Source organism: Carcharodon carcharias, chromosome 14, assembly GCF_017639515.1.
Source record: "Carcharodon carcharias isolate sCarCar2 chromosome 14, sCarCar2.pri, whole genome shotgun sequence".
Lineage (NCBI taxonomy): Eukaryota > Metazoa > Chordata > Chondrichthyes > Lamniformes > Lamnidae > Carcharodon > Carcharodon carcharias.
The window spans coordinates 103,645,984-103,670,628 of record NC_054480.1 but is presented as its reverse complement, the minus strand read 5'-3'; the positions used below and the strand labels follow the sequence as shown (position 1 = coordinate 103,670,628).

Sequence of the window (24,645 nt, the reverse complement as noted above, 5' to 3'; positions counted from 1 at the left end):
GGTAAAGAAAATAATTACAATCTGCAGCTGATCCTACCTTTTTAGGCTCTCATGTTTCTTTTACTTTGAAATGACTGCTGTGTAGGATTGTAATATATCCTATTTCTCTGAATTTTTTCTAGCACTCTTTGATTTATCTCCTGAAGAAAAATACACAAATTTAATTCTTTGCTGAAAAAAATATGCTGACCCAACTACTTATGACTTTAGGTTACTATGATATTTGAAAAGATCTATTTTCCATATGATCTGAGTGAAAAAATATTAATTTAATTCTTTGATCATTAAAATAATTAACATATCCACTATCACTTTATGCTACCATTGGACACAGACAACTAATGTTATTCTTATTTCAGTAAAATAATGGAATTTATTATCAGAATTATATCTAGTAATCCAGTAAACAGCAGCCAATATGGATTCATAAGTGTAATAACCACTGAAATAAGCTCCTCAATTTTTTTCAGGAAGTGACATCCAAAGTATCTTATGGAAAACCCTGCAATATGTTGCTTCTGTACTCCAAAATGCATCTACAATGATTTCCAGTGAGAGACTATTAAATAAATAAAACTCGGGAATGGATTACAATGCAGCAGTAATTATTAGGATTTATAACAGAGTATAAAGTATGCTGATTGGTGTGCCCCAGGGATTCTTAATTTACATTAACAATTAGATTCAGAAATTAAATACAAATTGATCAATTTTACAGATGGTAACAAAGTAGGTGGGGGAAGTTGATTTTGAGGAAGCAAGTCAGGAACCAGGAAATATCCAAGTGGGCAAAACAAGTAGAAAATAAGTTTCCATAAATACTGTCAAAATAGTTAAGGTAATTGTTTAAAAAGTCCGAGACAAAATGTTCGGTGTTTGTGGGCCACATAGGTACAAATGGAGCTTGAATTCCCAAATATCTGATTTGCTGATACCAATAGATTTTTGTGGGTGTGGTTAGGATTTCTCCACTAATGAGATAATGCTGTTAAATAAAACTCTTTCCAAATCTCTAGACTTCAAGACTTCAAGTCTCAAACAACATTTAGGTTGCAGTCTGATAAATAAAAGCATATATGAGGCTAGGTTGGGTTTCAAAGACAACATTGATGGTGCTTAGGCAGTAGGTTGGACACATCCAATATACAGCATCACCATTGCTGGGAGGGTGTAATTATAGTGTGTTAAGTTTACACAGGCAGTTTCTATTGTAAATGTGGACACAGGAATTTATAATGGAAATTTAAAACAAAGATAGAATGTACAACTTTAAAATAGTGACAGAATTACTGCTGCACTTATCCATTTACTCCTAGCCATCTAAATCTGCTTCACACACAACCACACGTGGTCTTAATTTCCTGTGGCAGAAATATAAAAGTAAGGGCAGAATGTATGTCTTTAAAATGAGGACTGAATTACTTTGGCTGCTTTGAAAAATGCCATGGGAGATCAACTAACGAATGGCTATAGGAGAAGCAGCCTATCCTTCCCAGCCATGAATGCCGACTGCACTAAGAAAGAGAAGAGGAGGTCCCAGGGCTGGAAGCCTGAGCATTTACCTTTGCAGTTCCAGAGCATTACTTTTAGCTGCAGTAAAATATATTACCCAAATTGAACAAATTTAAAGTTTCTGCAATAGGGCAATAGCTGTACACAATACTTAAAATTATACCTCCCAGAGAAGCAATGGTTCTCAACTTAAATTTGTACCATAACCAATGACCCGCAAAAGAAATATAAAGACAAATTGAGCAATTTATTTAGTTTCACCTTCCTGCTGATACAACAAAACCTTTTTTCTTATTTTGCACCGACAAGGTGACTACATTGTTTTTCCTCAAGCGGTGGGCACCCGCTTTAACCTCAAAAATAAACCATTGTGTTTTGATACATCTCCTGCAACAAAACTTCAAACTCTTCCTTAATCAAAAGTAGCGAAGTATCAAAGCAACACCTCTACTGTGCTACTAATCAATAAGTCAACCTTAGTGTCCCCAACACAACTTCCTCTTTTTATGGAAATCTGCAGCCATTTAAAATCTGTCAGATTTTGTGATCCCCAGCCAAATATATGATAGACTAAATTCTCTTGGCAAGCTTTTATTTTACCTGTAGACCGTTCTAAATAGCCAGAGAACACTGAAGCCATTGTTTTTGATCCCTGCTCCAAACTCTGACTCTATCCCTCTCCCTGGCAACTGTCTGATAGTAAACCATACCTTTCACAACCTTGGCATTATATTTGATGCCAAGATGAGCCTCCAACCACATTTTCACACCATCACTAACACCGCCTATTTCCACCTTCATATATATAGTCTGACTTTGTCCCTTCCTAAGTTCATCTGCTGCAGAAACCTCATTCATGCTTTTGTTACCTCTAGATTTTATTACCCTAACGCACTCTTGGCTGGTCGCCCACAATTTACTCTCTGAACTTGACGTTATCCAAATCTCTGCTGCCCACTTCCTAACACACACCCAATTCCTGCTCACTGACCTACACTGGCTTGTAAGCAACGTCTTAACTTGAAAATTCTCATTCTTGTTTTCAAATCTCATCATGGCCTTGCCCCTCGCTATTTCTAATTGCCTCCAACTCAGAACCCTCTGAGATATCTGTGCTCATCCAATTCAGGCCTCTTGAACATCCTCAATTTTAATTGCTCCACCATTGGCCATGCTTTCAGTTGCCTAGTCTCTCAGCTCTGGAATTCCCTCCTTACACCTCTCTGCCTTTCTACCTCATTTTCCTCCTCTAAGAGGCTCAACTCTTTGACCAAGCTTCTGGTCATCTGACCTAATATCCATTTATGTGGCTTGCTGTTTTATTTTGTTTCATAATGCTACAGTGAAATGGTTTAGAATGTTTTATGTTAAAGGTGCTACATAAATGTTGGTTGTTGTAAAAGGTGGAGCTTAGATTTCAAAATTGGTTCAAATCCACACGGTGTGTTTCAGCTACATGCACCCATGCTGTAGTTTAGCACAACCCCATTGTTGCTGGGATCATAAAATGATGCCATATGTATCTGCAACATATTAAAAATCTTATGTATTGCATGCACTTTGTGAACACATTAACTGTACTTCATGTGTCATGATTTTTCAGTAGTACTTTGACAACTTATCAATATTGACTTACAATGTTTTGCCATCACACTTTGTTCATGACTCAGAGTAAAACAGCAAATTAGAATCTTAAGCATAAACAAATCAAAACCGAGGAAAGTTGTTAGGAAACTCCCAATGAAAAATTATAAATGACCTCTGAAAGCAACTAATTCTGAATAAGCAGCATGAAGAACTTAGCAATAAAAAAGATGCCTTTAAAATGAACTAATCAAGTCACTCAGTGTTTTGTGGGGAAAAAACTATCATTTTATTGTCAGGAGTTGAAATCTAAAATACTGTAAGATTATAAAGATGATAAATCAATTACATATTTACCAAATTTATCTAATGAATTATCATTTCTTGTAATTTATACTTTAAAAGTTGAAGGTGGTTGCTGCAGTATGTGCAATATGCACAATTTCTCAGTGTACAGCAGTAGCATTTAGTAGGACTAATTGGAATAGTTATATTTAGCTAATCTGCTCAGTTATTTTTCAAAATTTTTTTTGAAAAACTCGAGGACAAATTTTAAAAGCTTCATTTGGGTAAAGTTTATTTTGAGTATTTTTCTAAACATACTATATGTATCTTGTGTTTCATGAATGATCCCTTTCTGAGTACATACCTTATTTGGCTTTGAGTTCAAATTATGTACATTCTATTATTTATTTTTCTAAGAACAAAAATCAAATTGTGTTTCTGTCCACAATAATTCTGAAAGGGATCTGATTGCAAACTGGACAATAAACTTGAGTAGGTTTTCAATTCCAAACTTTTCATTTTTTTCAAGTACAGAAAATTTATCAAGTTGAGAGTGACTTTCTTTGTTCTAATTTGAAATTATTTCTATACAAATGAGTTAAGTTTTAAATGCCTCGCAAGCATTTCTTAATCATTTGTATTTGATGGATTATTTGACAACTAATCGATCTTTGTAGCCTTATATGTGGATGAAGTAGTGTTAGAGGCAGGGGGAAAAACTGGAATAGGTACAATTTAGTTCCCATTTTCATGTTTTATGTACATATATGACAAGTTTATCCCTCAATCAACATCACTAAAAACAGATTATCTGGTCATTATTACAGTACTGTTAGGGGAGCTTGTTGTGTGTAAATTGGCTACTGTGTTTCCTTTATTTTATTCATTCATGGGATGTGGCCAGCATTTATTGCCCATCTCTAGTTGCCCTTGAGAAGGTGGTAGTGAGCTGCCTTCTTGAACTGCTGCAGTCCATGTGGTGTAGGTACACCCACAGTGCTGTTAGGAAGGGAGTTCCAGGATTTTGACCCAGTGACAGTGAAGGAACGGTGATATATTATATTCCTGTATTATAACAATGACTGTGTTTTTAAAAACGCTTCATTAGCTGTAATGTGCTTTAGGATATCCTGAGGCTATGAAAGGCTCTACATAAATGCAAGTTTTTCTTTCTCATGTTTACAGCCTTTGCAAGAGTAGTCAAAACTGATTAGAATCCCTCATGTTCACCCCCTAAATCCCAGGATCTTGCTCTGCTTCATTTGTAAGGAAAATCTCCAGTTTTCCTTTGAAAGATGCAGTGGACCCTCCATCAACCACCTCCTGTGGCAAAACATTCCATATTCCAATAACCTTCTGCACACACAAATTACTTCTCACATATCTCCTCTCTTGGTCACAATTTTAAATTCATGACCTCCCAACCAAAAAAAAATCCCTATTCATTCTATCAAGATCTATTACAATTTAAAAAGCACAGTGAAATATCCTCTTAACATTCTCTGCTTCAGTGGAAATAGTCTGAATATCTTAAATCTCTCCCCTTTACTATAATTCCCAGCTATCGCATTATCCATGGCTTTAATGTCCTTTCCATAATGGGTCACCTAGAATATAATGGAGCACCTGAGAATATCTAGTACAGTCTCAAATTTGTAACAGAGATGTTTACTTACCTCTAAAATGACGCATGCAAACATGCAAAACACTTACTGATTTTTCATACAGTGGGGGGAGAGATTAGTTCACATAGCGCTGCTTTGAGTGGTGCTATGCAGGCTTGTATCAATTTCTCCAAGTGCCCTGGACTGCTATCTGAATATCACCATTGATATAATTAAAGAACAACGCAAAGGCTGTGCAGATAATGACCTGTGGTGCTGCTTGCTGCCTGGAATCATTGTCGTCTGTGTAGCACCACTAGCGGCACTGCTACGAAAACAAATTTCTCCCCCTAGTTGACTCTCAGAGCTTTGCAAATGGGGAGTCAAAATAGAGTGCAGCACTCAGGTGAAACAGAGGTTGCAGGACAAGAAATAATTGGACATAAGTACACAAAGATAATTCAGTTCCCACTTTTAAGTCATACATTGGGTCCTTATTTTTACATATTTCCATTACAAATTCCTATGTCCACATTTATAATAGACACTGCAAGTGCATTCATTGAGCCTGTCACTGGTGGTGTATACAGGATGTAACTACAGCATAAGTTTATAATAGAAACATTTACAGGAAATCTAATAGCAGTTGATCATTCCTGGCATTGCATACTAGTGTCAAGACCAAGATCTTCAGGTGAAGTAGGGTTAAAGGTTGGGATGTAATTGGACCAGGGCACATAGACTGATCTAGTTTGCAATTTAAATTCCTTTTTTTTATATTTCTTTATGAACTGCCATTAATTTAAATGGAAATTGCCCACCTCAACTTGCCCCATTGTAATTACAACCTCCTGCCAATGCTGGCAATACAGCATTTTCACTGGTAGGAAGAATTAATTATGGCATGATTCCATTATAAATGTAGATGTGGGAATCACACAGATGCAAAATGTTTAATATATTGCTAGTCGACTTCCTAAGACAGTGCACAGAATATGTCAGAAAATGCATATCTCATTTCTGTTTTCTCTTGATTTTGTTGTTCTTGTACAGGGTGCATTTGCAGTGAAGGTTGTGCGAAAATATGGCTCCCATTCTTTCTTCCTCCAATTACTCAAGATTTCCCCACCTCTTTGTGCCCATTGTATCCCCTACCTCAATGATTTTCTACCAGCATTTCCCCTTCGTCCAAATATAATTACTCCTACTTTTTTCTTTAACCAGCAGCTGAAACCCTTAATCCTTGCTTCCTCCATGCTTTGTTATCTCTTGTTCATCTCAATCTCAACTATTCAATTTCCCTTCCTCTCTCTATACCTCCCCAATAGGTGGTGGTCAATATCCAGAGGCAACTCACCTTCAACAAGTTTCCCTCCTTTCCAACTCTACCTTCCTGTCTGTTTCATTCAGACTTTTCAAAATTCAGCTTGTTTAAATAAATCAAACTAGAATGAGGAAAAAAAACTTGCTGTCTGCCCTTTTCCTTATTTCCTTCTCTCTATTTGACAGGGATTAGAAATTAAAATTTACATCTCACTGGTGTAAACTACTAGAATTACCTTTTCTGTCAGTAAAGCACCAATGGGTGGGTTAATTAGCTAGCTTTAAATTGAAGTAACATTACATTAAGATATGTGGGCTTTGAAACTCAGCTCTGCAGTTCAATCATATAATTCCTGTTTTGCCTCAAATGACATCAATAACGCCTCTCGTGCAAATGGTGCTGGACTGCATTTTGTTGAGGCCCCTAATGCACATGGATTGCATGTCCACCCAAAGTATGGAAGATTGTGATGCCAATCAATGTCACTGCTGGTATTCTGGAGCCAAAAATTTCAACTGATGCCGTACCTTAACTTCACGCAACTGAACACATGTAAGCAGCAGGAAGAACCCACCACCGGTACTGTCTTAAGAGGTCATCAACTACTTCCAGATTAGTTGCTGATTGAGTCGTTAAGTTCTACTAGCTGCTGCTGTGATTGTAGAAGTGTATGGTTTCTAGAGTTCTCTAAAGTATTTAGGGAATGGTGTGGCATATGCTTAAGGACTTTGTCCTGATTTCAAGGATTCTGCACAAACCACTTGCTCCCATACACTGGGTGCAGTGGTGTGCATTTCCCTTGGACTACAGCATGAAAGGGGGGAACAACAGGGGCAACACTGAGCGGGACAAGTGGCTGGAAGAGAGAGGCAAAGGAGAAGGGTCTCGACAACAGGCCGTATATTAAGGGCTCAGAGAGAAATTCTACCTGAACACTCCACTTCACTAAGGACATCCACACTGAAAGCTGCCACCAGCTGCAACCTCAGAGAGGGTACGGTCAGCATTGCTGTGCCTGTGAAGGTTACTGTGACCATGAACGTCTATACATCTGGCTCCTTCGAGACAGGAGCTGGTGATATTTGCAACAACTCCCAGTTTGCCATTCTCTGTTGCATAATGCAGATGTCACAGTTTCATAAGGATTGCAGGCTTCCCCATGGTGCAGGGTGCCAATAACTGCATGCAAGTTGCTTTATGGCCCTGCATGTCAACTCTGATGTACCACAGCTGAACGGGATTCCACTCCCTCAACATTCAACAAGTGCATAGCCAGCTAGGGTTTGACCTATGTATCATGCAGGACAAGACCCAGTATCCTGGCTGGAGTAACAATGCTTTCATTCTGTAGCTGTCTGCTGTGCTGTGTATCCCTTGACGACGTAGCTCATGACTCTGATGTGCAATCCATGCACACAGCATGCACACAACAAAAGCTATTTGCTACATGAAATGTAATAGAGCAAATCACTACAGTGCTTAAATTACACTTCCTGGACCATTCTGGAAGAGCCCTACAGTACCTGGCAAAGTGCATGGCAAGTTTTGTGGTGGTCTATTGCAAGTTGCACAACCTCACCATTTTTAGGGAACAACCCTTACCACCAGCTATGAGGTGACCAGCAGAGGAGAAAGAGGGAAGGAAGTTGGCAACAAACACAGCCTTTCTGGCTGGACTTGTCATGATATCAGTAAAAGCTTCCCCATTTGTCAACAATCCCACAACTTATCTTCCCTCTTACTGACCATTGCAGCATTTCCTTCATAAACAAATTTATGAATCAAAACATGCCTTACTACGTACAAACATCACCTAATCACCCTTGTACACTTTCCTAGTGCCTTACTCCCATGTGCCATTTGCCTGTCCTAGCGATCCTTTGCCTTGCTATTCTGGTAGCTGCAGCATTGCTGGTGGAAGGCTGCTGACTTTCAATAGGGTAGACTACAGGTGACCTTCAGCATGACCTCGAGCAGTTTTGCCTGGAAGGCTCGGCTTTGGACTGTACCACCTCTGCATGGGTGGCAGCAATCTGGGATGGTTGGGCGACAAGCAACACCAAGGACATTAGGGTGGTAGGAATACAAATACTGTCATCCTGAGAGAGGACAACATGTTCATGCTCCATGAAGCCACTATCACTCTCCTAAGGTGGCCCCTCAGCAATTCTAATAATCTGTTGGAGGATGGATGGCTGTGCTGCTGTGAAACCCTGCAAGACCCTTTGAACATTAGTGTCTGCAGCCATGATAGCAACAGTCTGCAGGACAGCCGCTGGCTGCTTTCCACATGGTGTGAATTTTAGAGTAGCACATGTATTTCTGTCCCGTGTGTGTGCCCAAAGTCAATGAACATATTGTGATCACAATGTCACTCTTGTCAACAGGGATACAACGCTGGAATACCAAAATTAGTCAACAAGTGTACAGGGAACATCTTATTCACTCCTGAAACAAGCTGAGGAAGTAAGATGGGGCCCTGTTCTGAAGCTATTTGAATTATTGAACAAGTGCTTTTGACTTACTTGAGCTCAGGCAAGGTTTGTAAAAAGACTCTGGTGAGTTATTGGGGGAATTTGGAGGTTTCTGCTGGCCATAAGGCAGAAAATACATTGCCTTGCATAGATAGGTATGGGGCAATATTTACTGCACCGCTTACTTTTCAATGAAAGTGGGGGGGCAGAGAGGAGAACCTCTGCAAAGAGGGAGGAGGGCCTATCAATAAAGGAGCTCTTCTGAGAGTTCCAGTTCTATACTACAATGAGCCAACATCAGTGTCTCAGGAGGTAGTGATGGAGTTGTATCACCGCCAAAACAAAAACCTAGGGCTCCAAAGCAGGGTGAGGATGGCTCTCCCAGTGGCTGTGAAGATAGTCACCCTTTCAATCCATGGAACAGGTTCCTTCCAGATGGAAGCTGGCAACATTAGCAACTTGTCACAATTCGCTGCCCACAGAAGCATCCAGGAGGTCACAGAGGCACTCTACATAAGGAGAGGGGATTTCATCCTCTTCTTAGGGAAGATCAAGATAAAAGAGTATGTGGGTTCACCAAGATAGGAAGCTTTCTAATGGTGCAGGTTGCCATCAACTGCATGCACGTGACTTTGTGGGCTCCACGTATAACAAGGAGTGATACCGCAACTACAAGGGCTATCACTCAGTCAATGTGCATTTGTGTACGACCACACCAAGAAATTCATCTCAGTGAATGCTACCATCCTGGTAGCAACCATCTTTTTGACAAACCCATACCCATGTTTCCTAAAACTCCATGTTTGAATTCCTCCAATCAGGTTTCCAACCCTGCCACAGTACCAAAATGGCTCTTATCAAAGTCACAAATGACATCTCATATACTGTGATAAAGGCAAGCTATCTCTCCTTGACCTGTCTGCAGCCTTTTACGCAGTTGAACACACCATCCTCCTCCAATGCCTCCACTGTCTTCCAGGTGCACTTGCCTGGTTCCATTCCTATCTATCTAATCAAAGTCAGAGAATTGCCATCAAAGGTTTCTCTTCCCGCTCCTGTGCCGTCACATCTGCTGTCCCCAGGGATCTATTCTTGGTCCCGTTCTTATTTCTCAGCTACATGCTGCCTCTTATCATCCAAAAACACATCAGTCTCCATATGTACACTGACAACAACCAACTTTACCTCATTACCACCTCTCTGGACTCTTGTCCTGTCTCTAAATTGTCAAACTGCTTATCTGACGTTCAGGACTGGATAAGCGGAAATTTCCTCCAAATTAAATATTGCAAAGATCTTTGGCTCTCACTGCAAACTCTGAAAGTCAGTGGAGCCACCAGAAATAAAATAGAGCAAACCATCAGGCTCCTAAAGCAGACATTGAGCTCCTGTAGCTGCTTAGATTGCTTTGTGGGGGGAATCACTGCAGCACACAACTGTTCCTCCACTACCTAGGAATTATGAGGGTCTAGCCACTGTCTCCTGGGATCTGGAGGTCATTTCAAAAAGCGATGAAGGAGAAGCAAAGTGTCCTTTGCACAACTGGATGGACCAAGAGGGACCACTTGGTGATGCTTCACTTCAGTTTAATGGAACTGTACCTCAACTTGGATCCACTATTCCCTTTCAGTGCATCCATTTCAGACCCCCATCACAAACATCACAGCCAAAACTTTCGTAAAAGAACTTTATCCAGCAATACATCAATAGTACAGGAAACAGAACTAATCACCATTGTGTAGCCCCTAAATGCCTGTCTTGCGGGTGCCCTTGCCTGGCCGAGTGCTTCTATGCAGTGTTACTCCAGTGGTTGCAGCTGACTTTTCACTGGTGGAGACTTCAGATGGCTTTGAAGCTGGCTTCAGACACTTTAGGATGGGTGGCAGCAGTCTTTGTGAGCTGCTGAGAAGCAACAGCAAGGACATTTGGAGAATGGTAGTGGTGGCCTCACTAATGCTATCATCCTGAGAGAGTGCAGCAGATTTGTTCTCCAAGGTGTCGCTATCACTCCCATTGGGCAGCACTTGAGCAATCCTCATAATCTGCTGGAGCAGATTGCTGGACTGCTATGAGAGCCTGCATGTCCCTTCAAACACAGATCCGCATCGATGGCGACAGCAGTCAAAGCCTGCACACCAGCAGCTGTGGATTTTATGACCTCTTGTGTTTCCACTACAGCGCTGATACACTGGGAGGCCTCTCTGCCTGTGATGAAATAAAAATTGAGATAGTGGCCAGCACGTGCCATCATGGCTCAGTCTGGCAGTATGGCCATGGAGTTGTCCACCAAATTCACAGTGGAAAGGATGGCTCCAAGCTCTGCAAAGCCCTGTACCATGGTGAAGCCAGTCTACTCCAAGGCTCTAGCCAGTGACTGTAGGTTATCTGGCAGGCCTGCCAATGCACCAAGCATCTCAGTGTGCATGCAAATCAGCATTTTCCTGTAGTCTGCCCCATCAAGGTCCTCATCTAAGTCTACTGCAGAAGACCTGGTGTGCGATGTCGCCCCTCAAGGAGCTCATACACAGCCTATCTTCCTGGATTGGCTGCAGTCCGCTTGTGCCCATGACTTACCACGTGCAGATCCTGACTCCAAACTAGTCTCTAATGTTCTAGTGCCATGAGGGAAGGGTAGCAGTAAGGGAAAAGGTTTGGAGAGGAAAGCAGAAGATCCACAGTCTCTCCATCTGCAGTTTGCATTTTGTGACACCTTTCAGGACGAGGAGTGAGTAGGTGCATTTTGCAGCTTCTTACCGTCATCCAGGATGGCCTTGGTGGCACCTGGTGCTGCTAATTAGGCAGCACTGGTGCCCATGATCCTGAGGACTATCTGTTCGAGGACACTGAGGGGATAGATTCATAATGGTCCTCTGCCATTCATCTGCCTCTCCCGCCTGTTGTAGGTGACCTTCTCCTGCAAGAGAGAGGGCAGAATGTCAGTGACTTTGAGTCATTGTGTTTGGGTATTGTGCCTCCCATAGCTAAATAACTAGAGATATTTAGAGGCTGTGAGACGTGATATGAGGCTAGCAGCATTGATAGCCGAGTGAGATGTAGTGTAATGATGTTAGGGGTGAGTCCTGAGTGTCAAAGTGTGCTGCTGGATGAGTGATGGGGATATGGTGCAATAAGTAGTGTGAGAGGATGTGATGTGCAGAAGCATTCATTCACTTAACCGCATGGGTAAGATAATTAAGTGTTCTGCAGTACTGCTGCCATGTTTGTGGAGCCACACTCTGGGCATTCTCACCACTGGCTCCCATTCCCTATGGAGGGTTTAGCCTCTAGAGCTTCCTGCACCTTCTGGCTTTGACCTCTCGACACAGTGGGGGGAACTTTCCTCGACTCTTGGAGGGGAGGGGGGCGGGGGGGGGGTGCTGAAAAAAAAATCGCAAAAATTTGTGCATGCCCAGAGTGAGCTTGTGTGCACTGACAGCAATCTGCTTGGCAGTTGTGAGATGCCAATTGAGGTTGTTAATTAATCAATTATCTGCAATTTCCAAGAAAAATGTCATTTTACCAGCATCACATTGGACCCATGCTGTGTCTGCAACTTTCCCAAGAGGTGATTGCGCAGCAGGTAGTCTGAGTGGCATAAAATGAATTCTGAATGTTAACAGCGCAAACTGGCAAGTCTGAGATCATCTGCTTGCAATTGCATGATTATCTCCTGGAGACTGAAGTCACAGATAGTGCTGGGAGTGAAGAAGTGGCTGTTGGGTCCTTCAGCCTTATTGCACCTCATTTCGTCCCACCCACTGCTGCTCCATTCACCTCTGCAGCACTTTTACTGCAGACATAATGAAGGCTGCTGGCCAGCCTTGCAATTATGCACACTGAATTATCCTCCTGCCTCCTCAATTTGTTCACCATCCCTAATTGGCTGGCAATTCAGGAGGTGCCTTCTTGATTAGATGCCTCCTGGAAGATTGGACTGGCAGACCCACTGCGATCAAGTTCGCAACTGGAATATGGTCCTGATGGACGGAAAAGTAACTGTCAAGAAAATTCAGCCTAGTGTGTCCAGTGTGGTAGGAGCCCTCCCCTTCCCCTGAGGTGTCCCTGAATGGCAGTTATCCAGGAGCTTGCATTGCATTGATGCAACTTCTCTTTTATAGTGGCTGGACTTTTAAAAAGGGAAGGGTGTCTGGAGCATGTGTGATTTCTTCCCATGCTACTTGGCCCCTAGAATTTGCAGAGGACATTTGCACAGAATTGGAGTCCGAGACTATGCGAGAGCTGCTCCTGGTCTCACTACAATCGTGGACATGAGGTGGGTAGAAGAAACTACCTCATTTCCGAAGGGTCTGTACATGCCACGAATCACGGCCCCTGCACCCAAAAATTGGAGTGACTGAATTTAAAGACCTTTAAGTCTAATTCCAGGAGAGTCTGGAATCTTCAAGTGAAAACTTTAACAAAGCCATTAGAACACATATCAAAAAAACACATCAATGGATACATTTAATCATGTTATTGCGAAATATGTAACTGAGGTTTTGTTACATTTTGTTTGAACCCATATTTTCAATGGTATGAATTGAGAAAAGTAGTTCAGAAAGCATTTCAAGAGAGCTGGGAATCTGGTGGCTGGATTGCACAATCTGATGGCCAGATTGTGCTGCTTGGGTGATAAGATTGCTTAGGCAAAGCCCCGAATAAATGTGGACAGATGAATTTATAATGAGAAAAGGTCGACAAAAAGAGTGCAACAAAACGTGACCATAGTAATTTAAAAGGCTATTTTTTGATTTTGGGGTGATAGTATAAAACAGATAATATTGATTCAGTCACTCATACGTCAGTCCTGATTTTGAAAATCATGAGATGTATCATGGGTGGCTGAATCAATATTCTCTGGTTTACCCTATTGCCCTAAGACAAAATTACCCCCAAATTGTGCACACCGAGGTAAGATTTTTACTATATTACAAATTTTCCACACATACACACTCAATCTCCCACAACGGTGCATGTGGATAATGAAGACCATTTAAAGTTTTAAGATTTACACGTTGTTGTTCATACAATCTTACACTCACTCGACATCTTGCAAGTGGATCAGGAGATTCCTCAAGACTTCGACTCATGTTACGAAGACGCTCTCTTCGCCTTTGTTGGCTCAATCGTATAGTCTCTCTACGTCTTAGGATTCGCTCAAACTCACTTAATCTAGCAGCCTCTCTACTTCTTGCCAGTTGATCATCAGAATCCTCAACAGCAGAAGACTCAGCAGTGTGACCATTAGAAAGACTTTCCTGTTGCTCTTCCTGACTCAACTGTGAAATCGCTGAATGATTTTCTGGTTGCTCAGTTTCATTCCCAACAGCCTGTAATGGACATGCAGCTTGTAGAGGCTCCGCTCTCTCAGTGCCAGCTCTAGCAGCGCGAAGACGTTGCCGTCGCCTTCGTTGCCGTAGTCGATTACCCAGTCTAATTCGTATTATTGCATCTTCGGGTTCTTCCCTTTCTATCTGGAAAACAGACACTTCAACTTCTACATGTTCCTCTGGACTAGAGTGGACTTCATGATCAGAAGACATTGGTGCTTCCATTCTGGAAAAGAACTGTTTGGTAGAAGAGAGATTAGGAGCATTGAAGACAGCCTACTATCTATCATACAGGTCACCCATTATAGATGAAACTCTCAAATTCTGAGGGAAAATAATGTTAACAAAAGCATATTGAAACACACAAAAATAGATACAGTAGCACAAGCGAGAAAGGCATGGAATATACAAAAGAACCTAAAGCAGGGTAGAGTAAGGGGAATGAACATGCTCGCAGCATGATTACATGGATGGAGAACCAGTGCAAGAAGATACCTAGTGGGACCAAATGCCAGCAGGGTTGTAGGTAGATTTGAAGAGCAGTAGGCAGGAAGGAAAGCTAGGAATGCAGCAACAACCATGTAAGTCCTAAAGGAGAGAGGGTAACATTTTGTCCCATACTCATGGAAGCAAGAAAGCAAAATCTGAGCCAAGATAACATTTTTTGTGACAAATTTAAAGTCAGAGACCGAAACAGAGGAAGAGGCAGGAGAGAAGCTGGGAGTTGAGTTGGTAGGCATTTTAAACTTATGCAGACAGAGTAGAAAGGTGAAGTCAGAAGATCAATCAGAGAAATATATATATTTTTTAAATTCTTTCATGTGAGTGTCGCTGGCAAGGCAAGCATTTGTTGCCCATCCCTAATTGCTGTTGAGAAGGTAGAATGGCAGCCAGAAGCCGTGGAATTTAAAAAAAAAAATTAAAATTTAAGCCAAGAGAAGAGATAACAGGCATAGATAATAGACCTGAGCTAGGATAAAGAGCAGGGCCAACAAGGGCACACAGCTGAAGTCCACAGAGTGGTGAAAAAGAGCTGGAGGTACAAGCAAAAGCTGCTTTTTTTATTTTCAAGGCCAGAGTAGTAGCTTAATTTTCATTTTTATGAGGCTTAAGATGAATTCTATTTTTTTTTGTGGGGGGGGGGGCACTGGAGTCCAGGAACAGGAGCAGTCTCCCATTATTTTTTAAAGCTTTTCCTGTGTAAGATAATGAATAAATGTTGATTATTCAGTAGCTGTAGATGAGGGCCTGAGAGTCACATAAAGACCTAATTTTACATTTAAGAATTTTTCTTTCCCAAGAGGGGAATAGTGCAGTTTTAAAAATGTATGCATTATTTCCAATCCAAAATTTTCTGCCCAGTAAAGGTGCTTTCCCAGATTCTTTGAAACTGGAATTCATCACTTTGTAACAAGAAGCATGCAATTACAGCATTATAGGCAAGGGTTGACATTAAATGTGGAACTCAAAGATCATGGCACAGTAAGTGAGGTCAATATGAACAAGATATGGGAGGAATTTTCCGGTCCCGCCAGTGGCGGGAATTGGGCGGGTGGGACTAGAAAATTTGGAGTGAAGCCAAAAGTTGGAATTCTGCCAGAGGGGAAACAAGTCGCAGTTTTCCCCTCAGCACTTTCACGGCAGGTCACCTTTCTGGCTGGTGAATATCGGGGTCGTAATTTGCATATCAAGAATGCTCATCAACAGAGCTACAGACTAGAATCTTGCACCCCTGTGAAATCTTCCACCCCGCCAATGGGAAATCAGACCATTCTGTTTCCCGATTTGCAAACGTGGTGTGCACCTGGCATAGGAGATCTCTTTGACTTACCAGCCACTGGACGCTGCCTTCGCCATTTGCATTGCTCTTCTCCCGGGTGCTGGCAGTGTATTGCGCAGCAGATAGCATGCACATGAAGAGGTGGGGAGGGGGGGGCTTGGAACACATGAAGGAGGGTGGGCATTGGGAGGTGAAGTACTAGAGAGGGGCGTCCGGGCATGGGCAACCTTGCAAGGGAGAGAGGGGGTGTCCATGAAGGGTGTTTGCAAGGGTGTGTGTTTTGAGGGGCGGGGGGGGGTGTCTGGGTGCCTTTTAAATATGGTGCCTGGACATGATGGTGGGGTTGCAGACTTCCTGTCTGACTCGGCATGAGATTCAACTCTTTCGAGTACAAACACGTTTCCATCTGTTCCCATTCAGATGAGGTTACATTGTTTCATAGTTTGCCATTGTGAGATTTGAACCCTTGATCTTGGGGTTACAAACCCAGTATCATAACCACTTGGCTATTTAGGCCAAGCTCGGCATGAGATTCAACATGAACCTTGCGGCTGCGTAATTAATAAGCGGAACATTGTGCGATTTGCACGGGTTTACCTGCTGTGCTCTGCAGCGGGAATCCTTCCAACCTTCCCTCCCTGCCATGGGACTTAGTCCTCGAGCAGGAGATTCCACTAATAGTCTTTTGCAAGCAAGTGGATCTGCTGTAACACTTGTTATGGTAGACAGTGCAGTTTGTATGAACATTATTTGGCTTGAAAAGATTTCATAGAGGTCTACTAATGAAATTTGGAAGTTATGACTATTGGTGAGCAAAGTATTTCAAAGACAGAAAGGAACAGGCTTTTGAGAAGCCACAGGGATGAGTAAGTAGCAAATTTTGTGTGACAAACTGGAGTTCTGTGAGGACGCAGCTGAATCTATTGATATAGGAAATAGTAGATGTGTTTAAATAAATGTTTTAAAGGTGCTTTGTAAAATAATATTTAGAGTCTTGCTGATAAAACAAGGGATATGAGATTAAAAGCAATGTGGTAATATGGATAGGAAGCTAATTAAAGGAGAGAAAACACAGAGTGGTGGTTAGTTAAATTTTTTGGACTGGAAGGATATCATAGGACAAATATCTTAGGCCACCTGAGATTTGGTTCTACTGCTTTCTATAGTGTATCAGGTATAGTATCAAAATTTGCAGATGACAAAAATAGAAAAGATAGTTAAGCTTAAAGAGACAGTGGTTTCGGGATACAGATAGGTTAGTAGATTAGTTAGATAGATATTAGTTGAAATTTAATGTAGAGAAATGTGAGATTATACATTTCGGAGGAGGAGTAACAGAGGAAAATCACAGATCAACATTTAAAAGGAGGATAGCTGCAAAGGCTTTGGGGTTTAGATAAACAAATTTTTAAAAGTAGGAAAACAAATTGAAAAAGCTGTAAACAAAACAAAAGTAGAAAATACTGGAAATACTCTTGACAGCATCTGTGGAGAGAGAAAACAGAATTAAAGTTTCAGATTGTTGACCTATCATCAGCAGTGGGAAAAATTAGAAATATAACCTCTCTGTTGAAAGATCATTGACCTGAAATATTTAACTGTTTCTCTGGGCAGGATCTTCCGATCAACGAGCGAGGGCGGGCCTACTCGCCGATGTGCAAAGTGACGCGGGACATTGGGTATAACTCCCAACGTCACCCTGCATCATTTCCATTTTCAGATCGGCAGGGGGCACAGCCGAGTCAGCTGCACGCCTGCTGACCTGCCAATGGCCTATTGAGGCCATTGAGAAACTAATTAAAATTATTAAGGGACCTGCCCATTGAACCTTAAGGTTGGCAGGCAGGCCGGGAGCCCTAGCGGGCTTCAGAAAAAGCATGAAACCTCATCCACAGGCGGAATGAGGTTTCATGAGGATATTTAAATTTTTAATAAAGGTTACAGTTAAAGTTATGGACATGTCCCAATTCCTGTGACAGTGTCACATGAGGGGACATATCAGGGAAATTTATCTATCATTTTTAGTGCATATTTTAATTCTGAGCCAATCTCCCTGAAGCAGCACTTAGCCTCAGGCAAATCAGTGCATGCGCGAAAGAGTGCACTCCCAGCTGAGGGAATTCCACCCCACCTGCACAGGGAGCACATTCCATGTAAAATGGCGGCACGCCGCTGATCGGGGTGCTGATCGAAGGCATGCCCGCTCCTGCACTTCCCTCTTGACGGGCAGAACATTTTTCCCTCTGTCCCAACAGATGATGCCTGACCTGCTGAATATTTCCAGCATTTTCTGTTTTTATTTCAGAATTCCAGCATCCGCAATGTTCTGCTTTTTGATTACAGTAAACAAAACAGAATCCTAGGTTTTATAAATAAATCAAAAACAAAAGCAAAGAAGTAATGTTAAGTAAACTTAAAAACAAATTATTGGTTGGGCACAATTGAAATATGAAACTAAAACAGAAACAGAAATACCTGGAAAAACTCAGCAGAACTGTTGAAGGGTCATGAGGACTCGAAACGTCAACTGTGCTCTTCTCAGCCGATGCTGCCAGACCTGAGTTTTTCCAGGTATTTCTGTTTCTGTTTTGGATTTCCAGCATCCACAGTTTTTTGTTTTTATCTTATTATTACAATTGAAATATGCCCAATTTGGATTCCTGACTTTAGAAAGGCTATGGAGAAGTTGTAAAAGTGATTCACTGCAATGTTTTTGGGGATTAGAAACTTAAGTTATCTGGGAAAACTGGAGAAATTAGAGCTCTTCAGTGCAACAGTGGGTAAAAAAAAAGAGCATTTATAGACATGTTCAAAATTATAAATTTATAAGGGTCAATAGAGGGTATCAAATCAAGGTCATCACCAAAACAGTAAAAGAAAAGGCTGAGAATTTTTACTTGGAGGATTGTGAGGACATTGAATATTCTACCAGAAACAATGATGAATGTAAGAATCTATTAAGCCTTTTTTAAGTAGATAACTATTTAAAATTTAAAAGTTAAAAGGAGAAAAATAAGGAGAAAAGAAGTAAGTGCATAGCATATTCGGACAATTGGTAAAGTCATGATGGGATAAATGACCTCCTTTACTGCTGTGAAATTCTACAGTTCTATGCTAAAAAAGATAATAGTGGTGAATGGAAGAGCTGTGTGGGATCAAAGAGTTGATGGAAAGAGATATAGGGAAGAAATGACTAATGGGGGATGTGACAACCTGTATTTTTGTCTGTACTACATTAATGATTTGAATTCTCTGTTACTAGCAATAGTGACTGAGGGATTAGTAACCTTGATTCACACAGAAAATTGGCCAGTCAACTTGGTACACATTTTTGTTCAAGCAGGCAAAGATCAATTTTTCATTTGGGCTAAGCTTTCTGTAAAACAAAAATGATCTAAATATGCCAATGTGGACTGATTGCAGAAATATTGAGTTGTTCCTGTTTTACAGGTTATTTCAATGCTGATTGAGTAGAATATTAGATTTGTTATTCCAAATATACCAACTCAATGACAAACATATGCTACTGTTCAAGAATGGCTAATCAGCTAATTAAGGCAAAATGTAGTTGGTTGTAAAAAGACATATGCATTTACAAAATCCAAAGAAATGGAACTTTATTCTTCCAAGTCATCAATTACCATAAACTCCCCTTCTGGCTTAGCATTTCCCTTTCTCTTGCTACTATAAAATGCCTTGGAACATTTTGTATATTAAAGACATGATACAATGGTAAGGTATTGTTATAAAGTACATAACTACTGTCAGATTGTATAGTGCTTTGCATTAAATTGCTGTTCATTAGCCTGCTTTATTTAAACAAATTGCCGGTTGCTTTGCAGCTTGAGTGTCTATTTGAAATAGTGCAAATTCAATTAATCTACAAGAGAGGAATCACATGGTAGCATTTTTAAAATTCACCCTTGGGAATGTGGGCATTACTGCCAAGGATGGCATTTATTGTCCATCCCTAGTTGCTGATCAGGAGGCAGTAGGGTTTTTTTCTTACTTGCAATCTTGGTGGTAAAGTTCTTCCAATAATATTGTTAGATAGGCAGTTCTAAGATTTTAACCCAGCGATGAAGGAATGGTGATGTCCAAGTGACAATGCTGTGGAAATTCGAGGTGATGGTGGTCTCTTGCACCTACTGCCCTATGATTCTAGGTTAAGGCTATGGGTTTGAGAGGTACTGCCAAAGAAACCTTGACGAGTTGCTGCAGTGCATCCTTTAGATAGTATGCAGGTGGTTGACATTAATGTCTAGTGTCTAATGTCTGAATTGACAATCAAGCGAACTGCTTTGTCCTGGATAATGTCGAGCTTCTTGCAAGATGTCACAGCTGCTCCAATCCAAGCAAGTGGAGAATATTCTATTGTATCCCTGACTTATGTCTAGTAGATGGTGGAGAAGACTTGGGAAGTCAGGATGAGCTACTCGCTGAAAAATTCAGCCTCAAATGCTCTTAGCCATGACTTTTATGTTGCTAGTCCAGTTGAGTTTCTGATCACTGACCCTTGGGGTGTTGATGGTGGAAGACTTGGTAATACCATCAAATGCCAAGGAGAGGTGGTCAGATTCCCACTTGTTGGAGATGATCAATGCATTATCTTCACTCCACTCAGCTGTTTTCTCGATGTCACATAAAGTGAATCAAATTGGCTGAAGACTTGCATCTGCAGAGGTGTGTATCTCAGGCGGAGGCAGAGAGGAATCATAAAGTGACACTCATTTACAAATGCTTCAGCCTTGTGTTTTGCACTTTTGTACTGGCTCTTATATTGTTGAAAATGGGGATATTCGTGGATATTACTTATCCTGTTAGCTGCTTAGTTGTCCACCACCATTCACTTCTTGATTTTACAGTGTTGCAAAGCTACAACCTGATCCATTGGTTCTGGGCTCATTAGCTGTCTGTAGCCTGCATGTAATCCATGCTCAACCAAGCTAGCAGTTAACTTTTAGTTACACCTGGTGCTACTTGCAGAATGATTTTCTGCAATTCAGGGTCAATGCACTGACTTTATGATAATGGATACATTGGAGCTATGTTGAGGTTACAGATTGTTCTGGTATACAGTTCTGCTACTGGTGGCCCACTGCCCCTCATGGATGCCTGGATTTTGAGCTGCTTGATCTGTTCTGAATCCATCAAATTTACTACAGTGGTGGGGGCCTCACAACATGATGGAGAGTGTCCTTAATTAGAATATGGAACTTGGTGTTCACAAAGACCACAACTTTACTTCCATCATAAGGTCAGAAGTGGGGATGTTCGCTGATGATTACACAATGTTCAGCACCATTTGCGACTCCTCAGGTACTGAAGCAGTCATGTCAAAATGGAACAAGACCTGTACAATATCCAGGCTTGGGCTGACAAGTGGTAAATGATATTCGCGCCACACAAGTGCCAGGCAATGACCATTTCCAAAAAAAGAGAATCCAACCATCGCCCTTGACATTCAATAGCATTACCATCACTGAATCCCCCACTATCAACATACTAGGGGTTACCATTGACCAGAAAATGAAATGGACTTGTCATATAAATGCTGTAACTACAAGGGCAGGTCAGAGGCTAGGAATTCTGCAGCGAGTAACTCACCTCCTGACTCCCCAATACCTGTCTACTATCTACAAGGCACAAGTCAGCAGTGTGATGGAATACTCTCCACTTGCCTAGATGAGTACAGCTCCAATAACACTCAAAAAGCTTGACACCATCAAGGAAAAAGCAGCCCGCTTGATTGTCACCCCATTCACAAACATTCACTCCCTCCAGCACCGACGAACAGCAGCAGCAGTGTGTACCATCTATCGGATGCACTGCAGAAACTCACGAAGGCTCCTTAGCCAGCACCTTCCAAACCCATGCCTCTACCATCTAGAAGGACAAGGGCAGCAAATACATGGGAACACCACCATCTGGAAGTTCCCCTCCAAGTTACTCACCATCCTGACTTGGAAATATATTGCCATTCCATCACTGTTGCTGGGTCAAAATCCTGGAATCCCTTTCTTAACAGCACTGCGGTGTACCTACACCACAGGGACGGCAGCGGTTCAAGGACGCAGCTCACCACCACCTTCTCAAGGGCAACTAGGGTTGGGCAATAAATGTTGGCCTAACCAACAACGCCCACACTCCGTAAATGAAAAAAATAATGTGGCACTCAATCCCACCAATGTTGTCCAAGGTAGATTGATAAGGACAAGGGCAAATGAATTATTTCCTCATTTTGGTTCTCTTACAATATGCAACAAGTCCAGTCTGGCAGCTATGTTCATCAACACACCACCAGCTTGGTTAATGGTAATACTACTGAGCCACTCTTGGTGATGGATGATGGTTTTCTGTTCAATTACTGGGTTTTACAATTGTTTACTTAGATAATGGGCAGGAGTGGGCACACTCCTGATCATGGGGTTACAAGGTCCACATATCAGCAGAAAGCAGGTTAATCACTAGTATTTCACTCTGGGCCTCCAAAACACTGATTTTCAATGAGTGCCAGTTTTGTGTTGACACAGACTAGCAAAATGGTGCCTTCTGCATCTCTATTTATCCCTTCCCAGCTCTGGTGACTAATGCATCAAGACAAGCTCCAGTTCCTTTCTCATGCATGCCCAGCGCCAGTGGCCCCCACTTCCACCCATAAACTGAATGATGGAACTCTTGATAGAATGGGAATTTCCATCTTTAGTATACAAAGATGGTAACAGGGATGTGTAGCAACTAAGTATGTGCTGAGGAAGATCAGGATCTGTCTCTTACATTAGCCAAAGGTGTTGATTGACTTGGGGAGAAGAGATAAGGCATTAGGACATTGTGGTGGGGAAAATGCAAAGGAATAGTAAGGAGAATGAACAAAGCATGTAAGTGGAAAGAACAGAGGGGGAATGGTGGGAGGGAAAACTCAAGGAAAATGGAAAGGGAAGACTATGCAAGGGAGTAGAGAATGTTGGCTAAGAGCAAAGGGGGAGAGACTACAGAAGGGCAGAGACAGCTGAATGGCGAGATGGAATGGGCAAGGGAGAGAAGGTAAAGTAGAAGATGGAAGAGTAAATGGAAAGAACAGAGAAAACGGGAGGGAAAAGATGATGGAATTCAAGGGCAAGAGTCAAGGGAGAGAAAGTAAGGAAGGCAATATAATGCATAGCACCAGTACAGAACAGAATGTGTGAAATGAGGAGGTGGCAGAATCTGGGAGGTCAGGAGATGAATACCTTACAAGGAAAAAAAATACATGGGGAGAGCCAGGAATTGGAGGTAAGCAGGGAGCAAATGACAGTGAAAAAGCAGCCAGCATGAACACAGTGAGGGAGAGTGGGAGCAGAAAATGGAGAGAGTGAACTGTAGAGAAACTTGGGGAAGCTGAAGGAACACTGAGGGCTGGAGCAGTTCTTTGGGCTGGGGTATGAACAGTACAAGAATGACTGGGAAGAGGAAAAAATATCAGCTTGAACAGCAATATATGGGGGAAAAGTGTTGGATTGGGGCTCTCTTTCCCAGTCAATTTTTCACATTTGCCCTCATGTTGGAAGTCCTTCTCCCCATTCCCTCTCAGTTATTGCTGGCACTCTCTCTCTCCTGCCACACTGTCAGCTTCTGCCCCTTCCCTCCTCCCTTCATTATTTATATTTCATTCCATTTATCCCAGTTCATCACCATCGCTTATTTTATTCCCTTTGTTTCTCCTTCTTTTCATTACTATTTCATCCCTCTTTCCTCACTGTCATCCACTTTTTTTTAACCATCATAGTTCCCCTCTGAATGCCTTCTTCTGCCTTTCCTTTCCTCATTTTGTGTCCCATCTATTTCTCTTGCATTTTTCCTCTCTCTGTTCAATATGGCATCTATATGCCCCTGATTTCCCCCCTCCCTGTACTTCTTGGTTAGTTTTCTACTTTACAATGATGATTACACTTCAGAATTGGCTGTAAAGTTCTTTGAGATATCTTTAGGTCATGAAAAGCAGTATAGAAATGCAAGTTTTTCCATTCGGTGCACAAACAATTGACAAGGTTATTGAAGTGTTTTGCCATCTCTGTAACCCGTTGTTAGGAACTCATATTCTGGCACAAGCTTCCACTTCCACCTCCAATATGCAGAAGCAACACTAAAAGCCATTAATGCCAGAGATTAAATGCAAGAAACTTATGACAAAGAGCAGAAGTACACTTTACACAAGATTGTGAAATGCATTAATAAGTTAGTTATTAAAGAAGAGTCTACATTAGCATTTAAAAATAAATTAGCAGGAAGATTGAAGGAAAGGGTGATAAAAGGTTAAAAGCAAAATACTGCAGATGCTGGAAATCTGAAACAAAAACAAAAATTGCTGGAAAAACTCAGGTCTGACAGTGGAAAGAAAGACAGAGTAAATGTTTTGAGTCCGTATGACTCTTCTTCAGATAAAGGGATATGGGAATGGAAAGGTATGTGGGATGAGAATATGCACCTGTTCAGGATAAACATCCCATATAGCCTGAGTCAAATGGCCTGTCTCCAAGAAATAAATTTTACGCAAAGCTATTATATTGCAAAGTGTATATTTCTCATTTCTACCTAACCCCTTTACAGTGAGAGTAATTCAACTCTTACGTCATTAATCATTAATGTGAAATTTCTCCTGCTAGGAAGTTTCTCAGATCCTAAATCATCCTTTGTTTCTGTTTTGGAATTGAGCTCGAAATGATGCCTTATTTTCATCTTTGACCAACCTACCATGAAACAAAGCCAACAGCTC

The 24,645-nt window shown here is 41.5% G+C and overlaps 1 protein-coding gene across 6 annotated transcripts in view; it reads right to left on the bottom strand.

The window, feature by feature from the left end:
* LOC121286988 (E3 SUMO-protein ligase PIAS4-like) overlaps nucleotides 1–24,645 on the bottom strand; it is a 265,316-nt gene that overhangs the window by 200,064 nt on the left and 40,607 nt on the right. For 4 of the 6 annotated variants that reach the window (XM_041204388.1, XM_041204389.1, XM_041204386.1 and 1 more), the window contains exon 2: nucleotides 13,826–14,350. In XM_041204388.1, coding sequence (XP_041060322.1) covers nucleotides 13,826–14,338 — 513 coding nt within the window. In that variant the 5' untranslated portion in view covers nucleotides 14,339–14,350. Of the gene's footprint in view, nucleotides 1–37; nucleotides 147–11,537; nucleotides 11,698–13,825; nucleotides 14,351–24,645 lie in introns of those variants that run through there. The other 2 variants (XM_041204391.1, XM_041204393.1) reach the window with 2 other exon arrangements.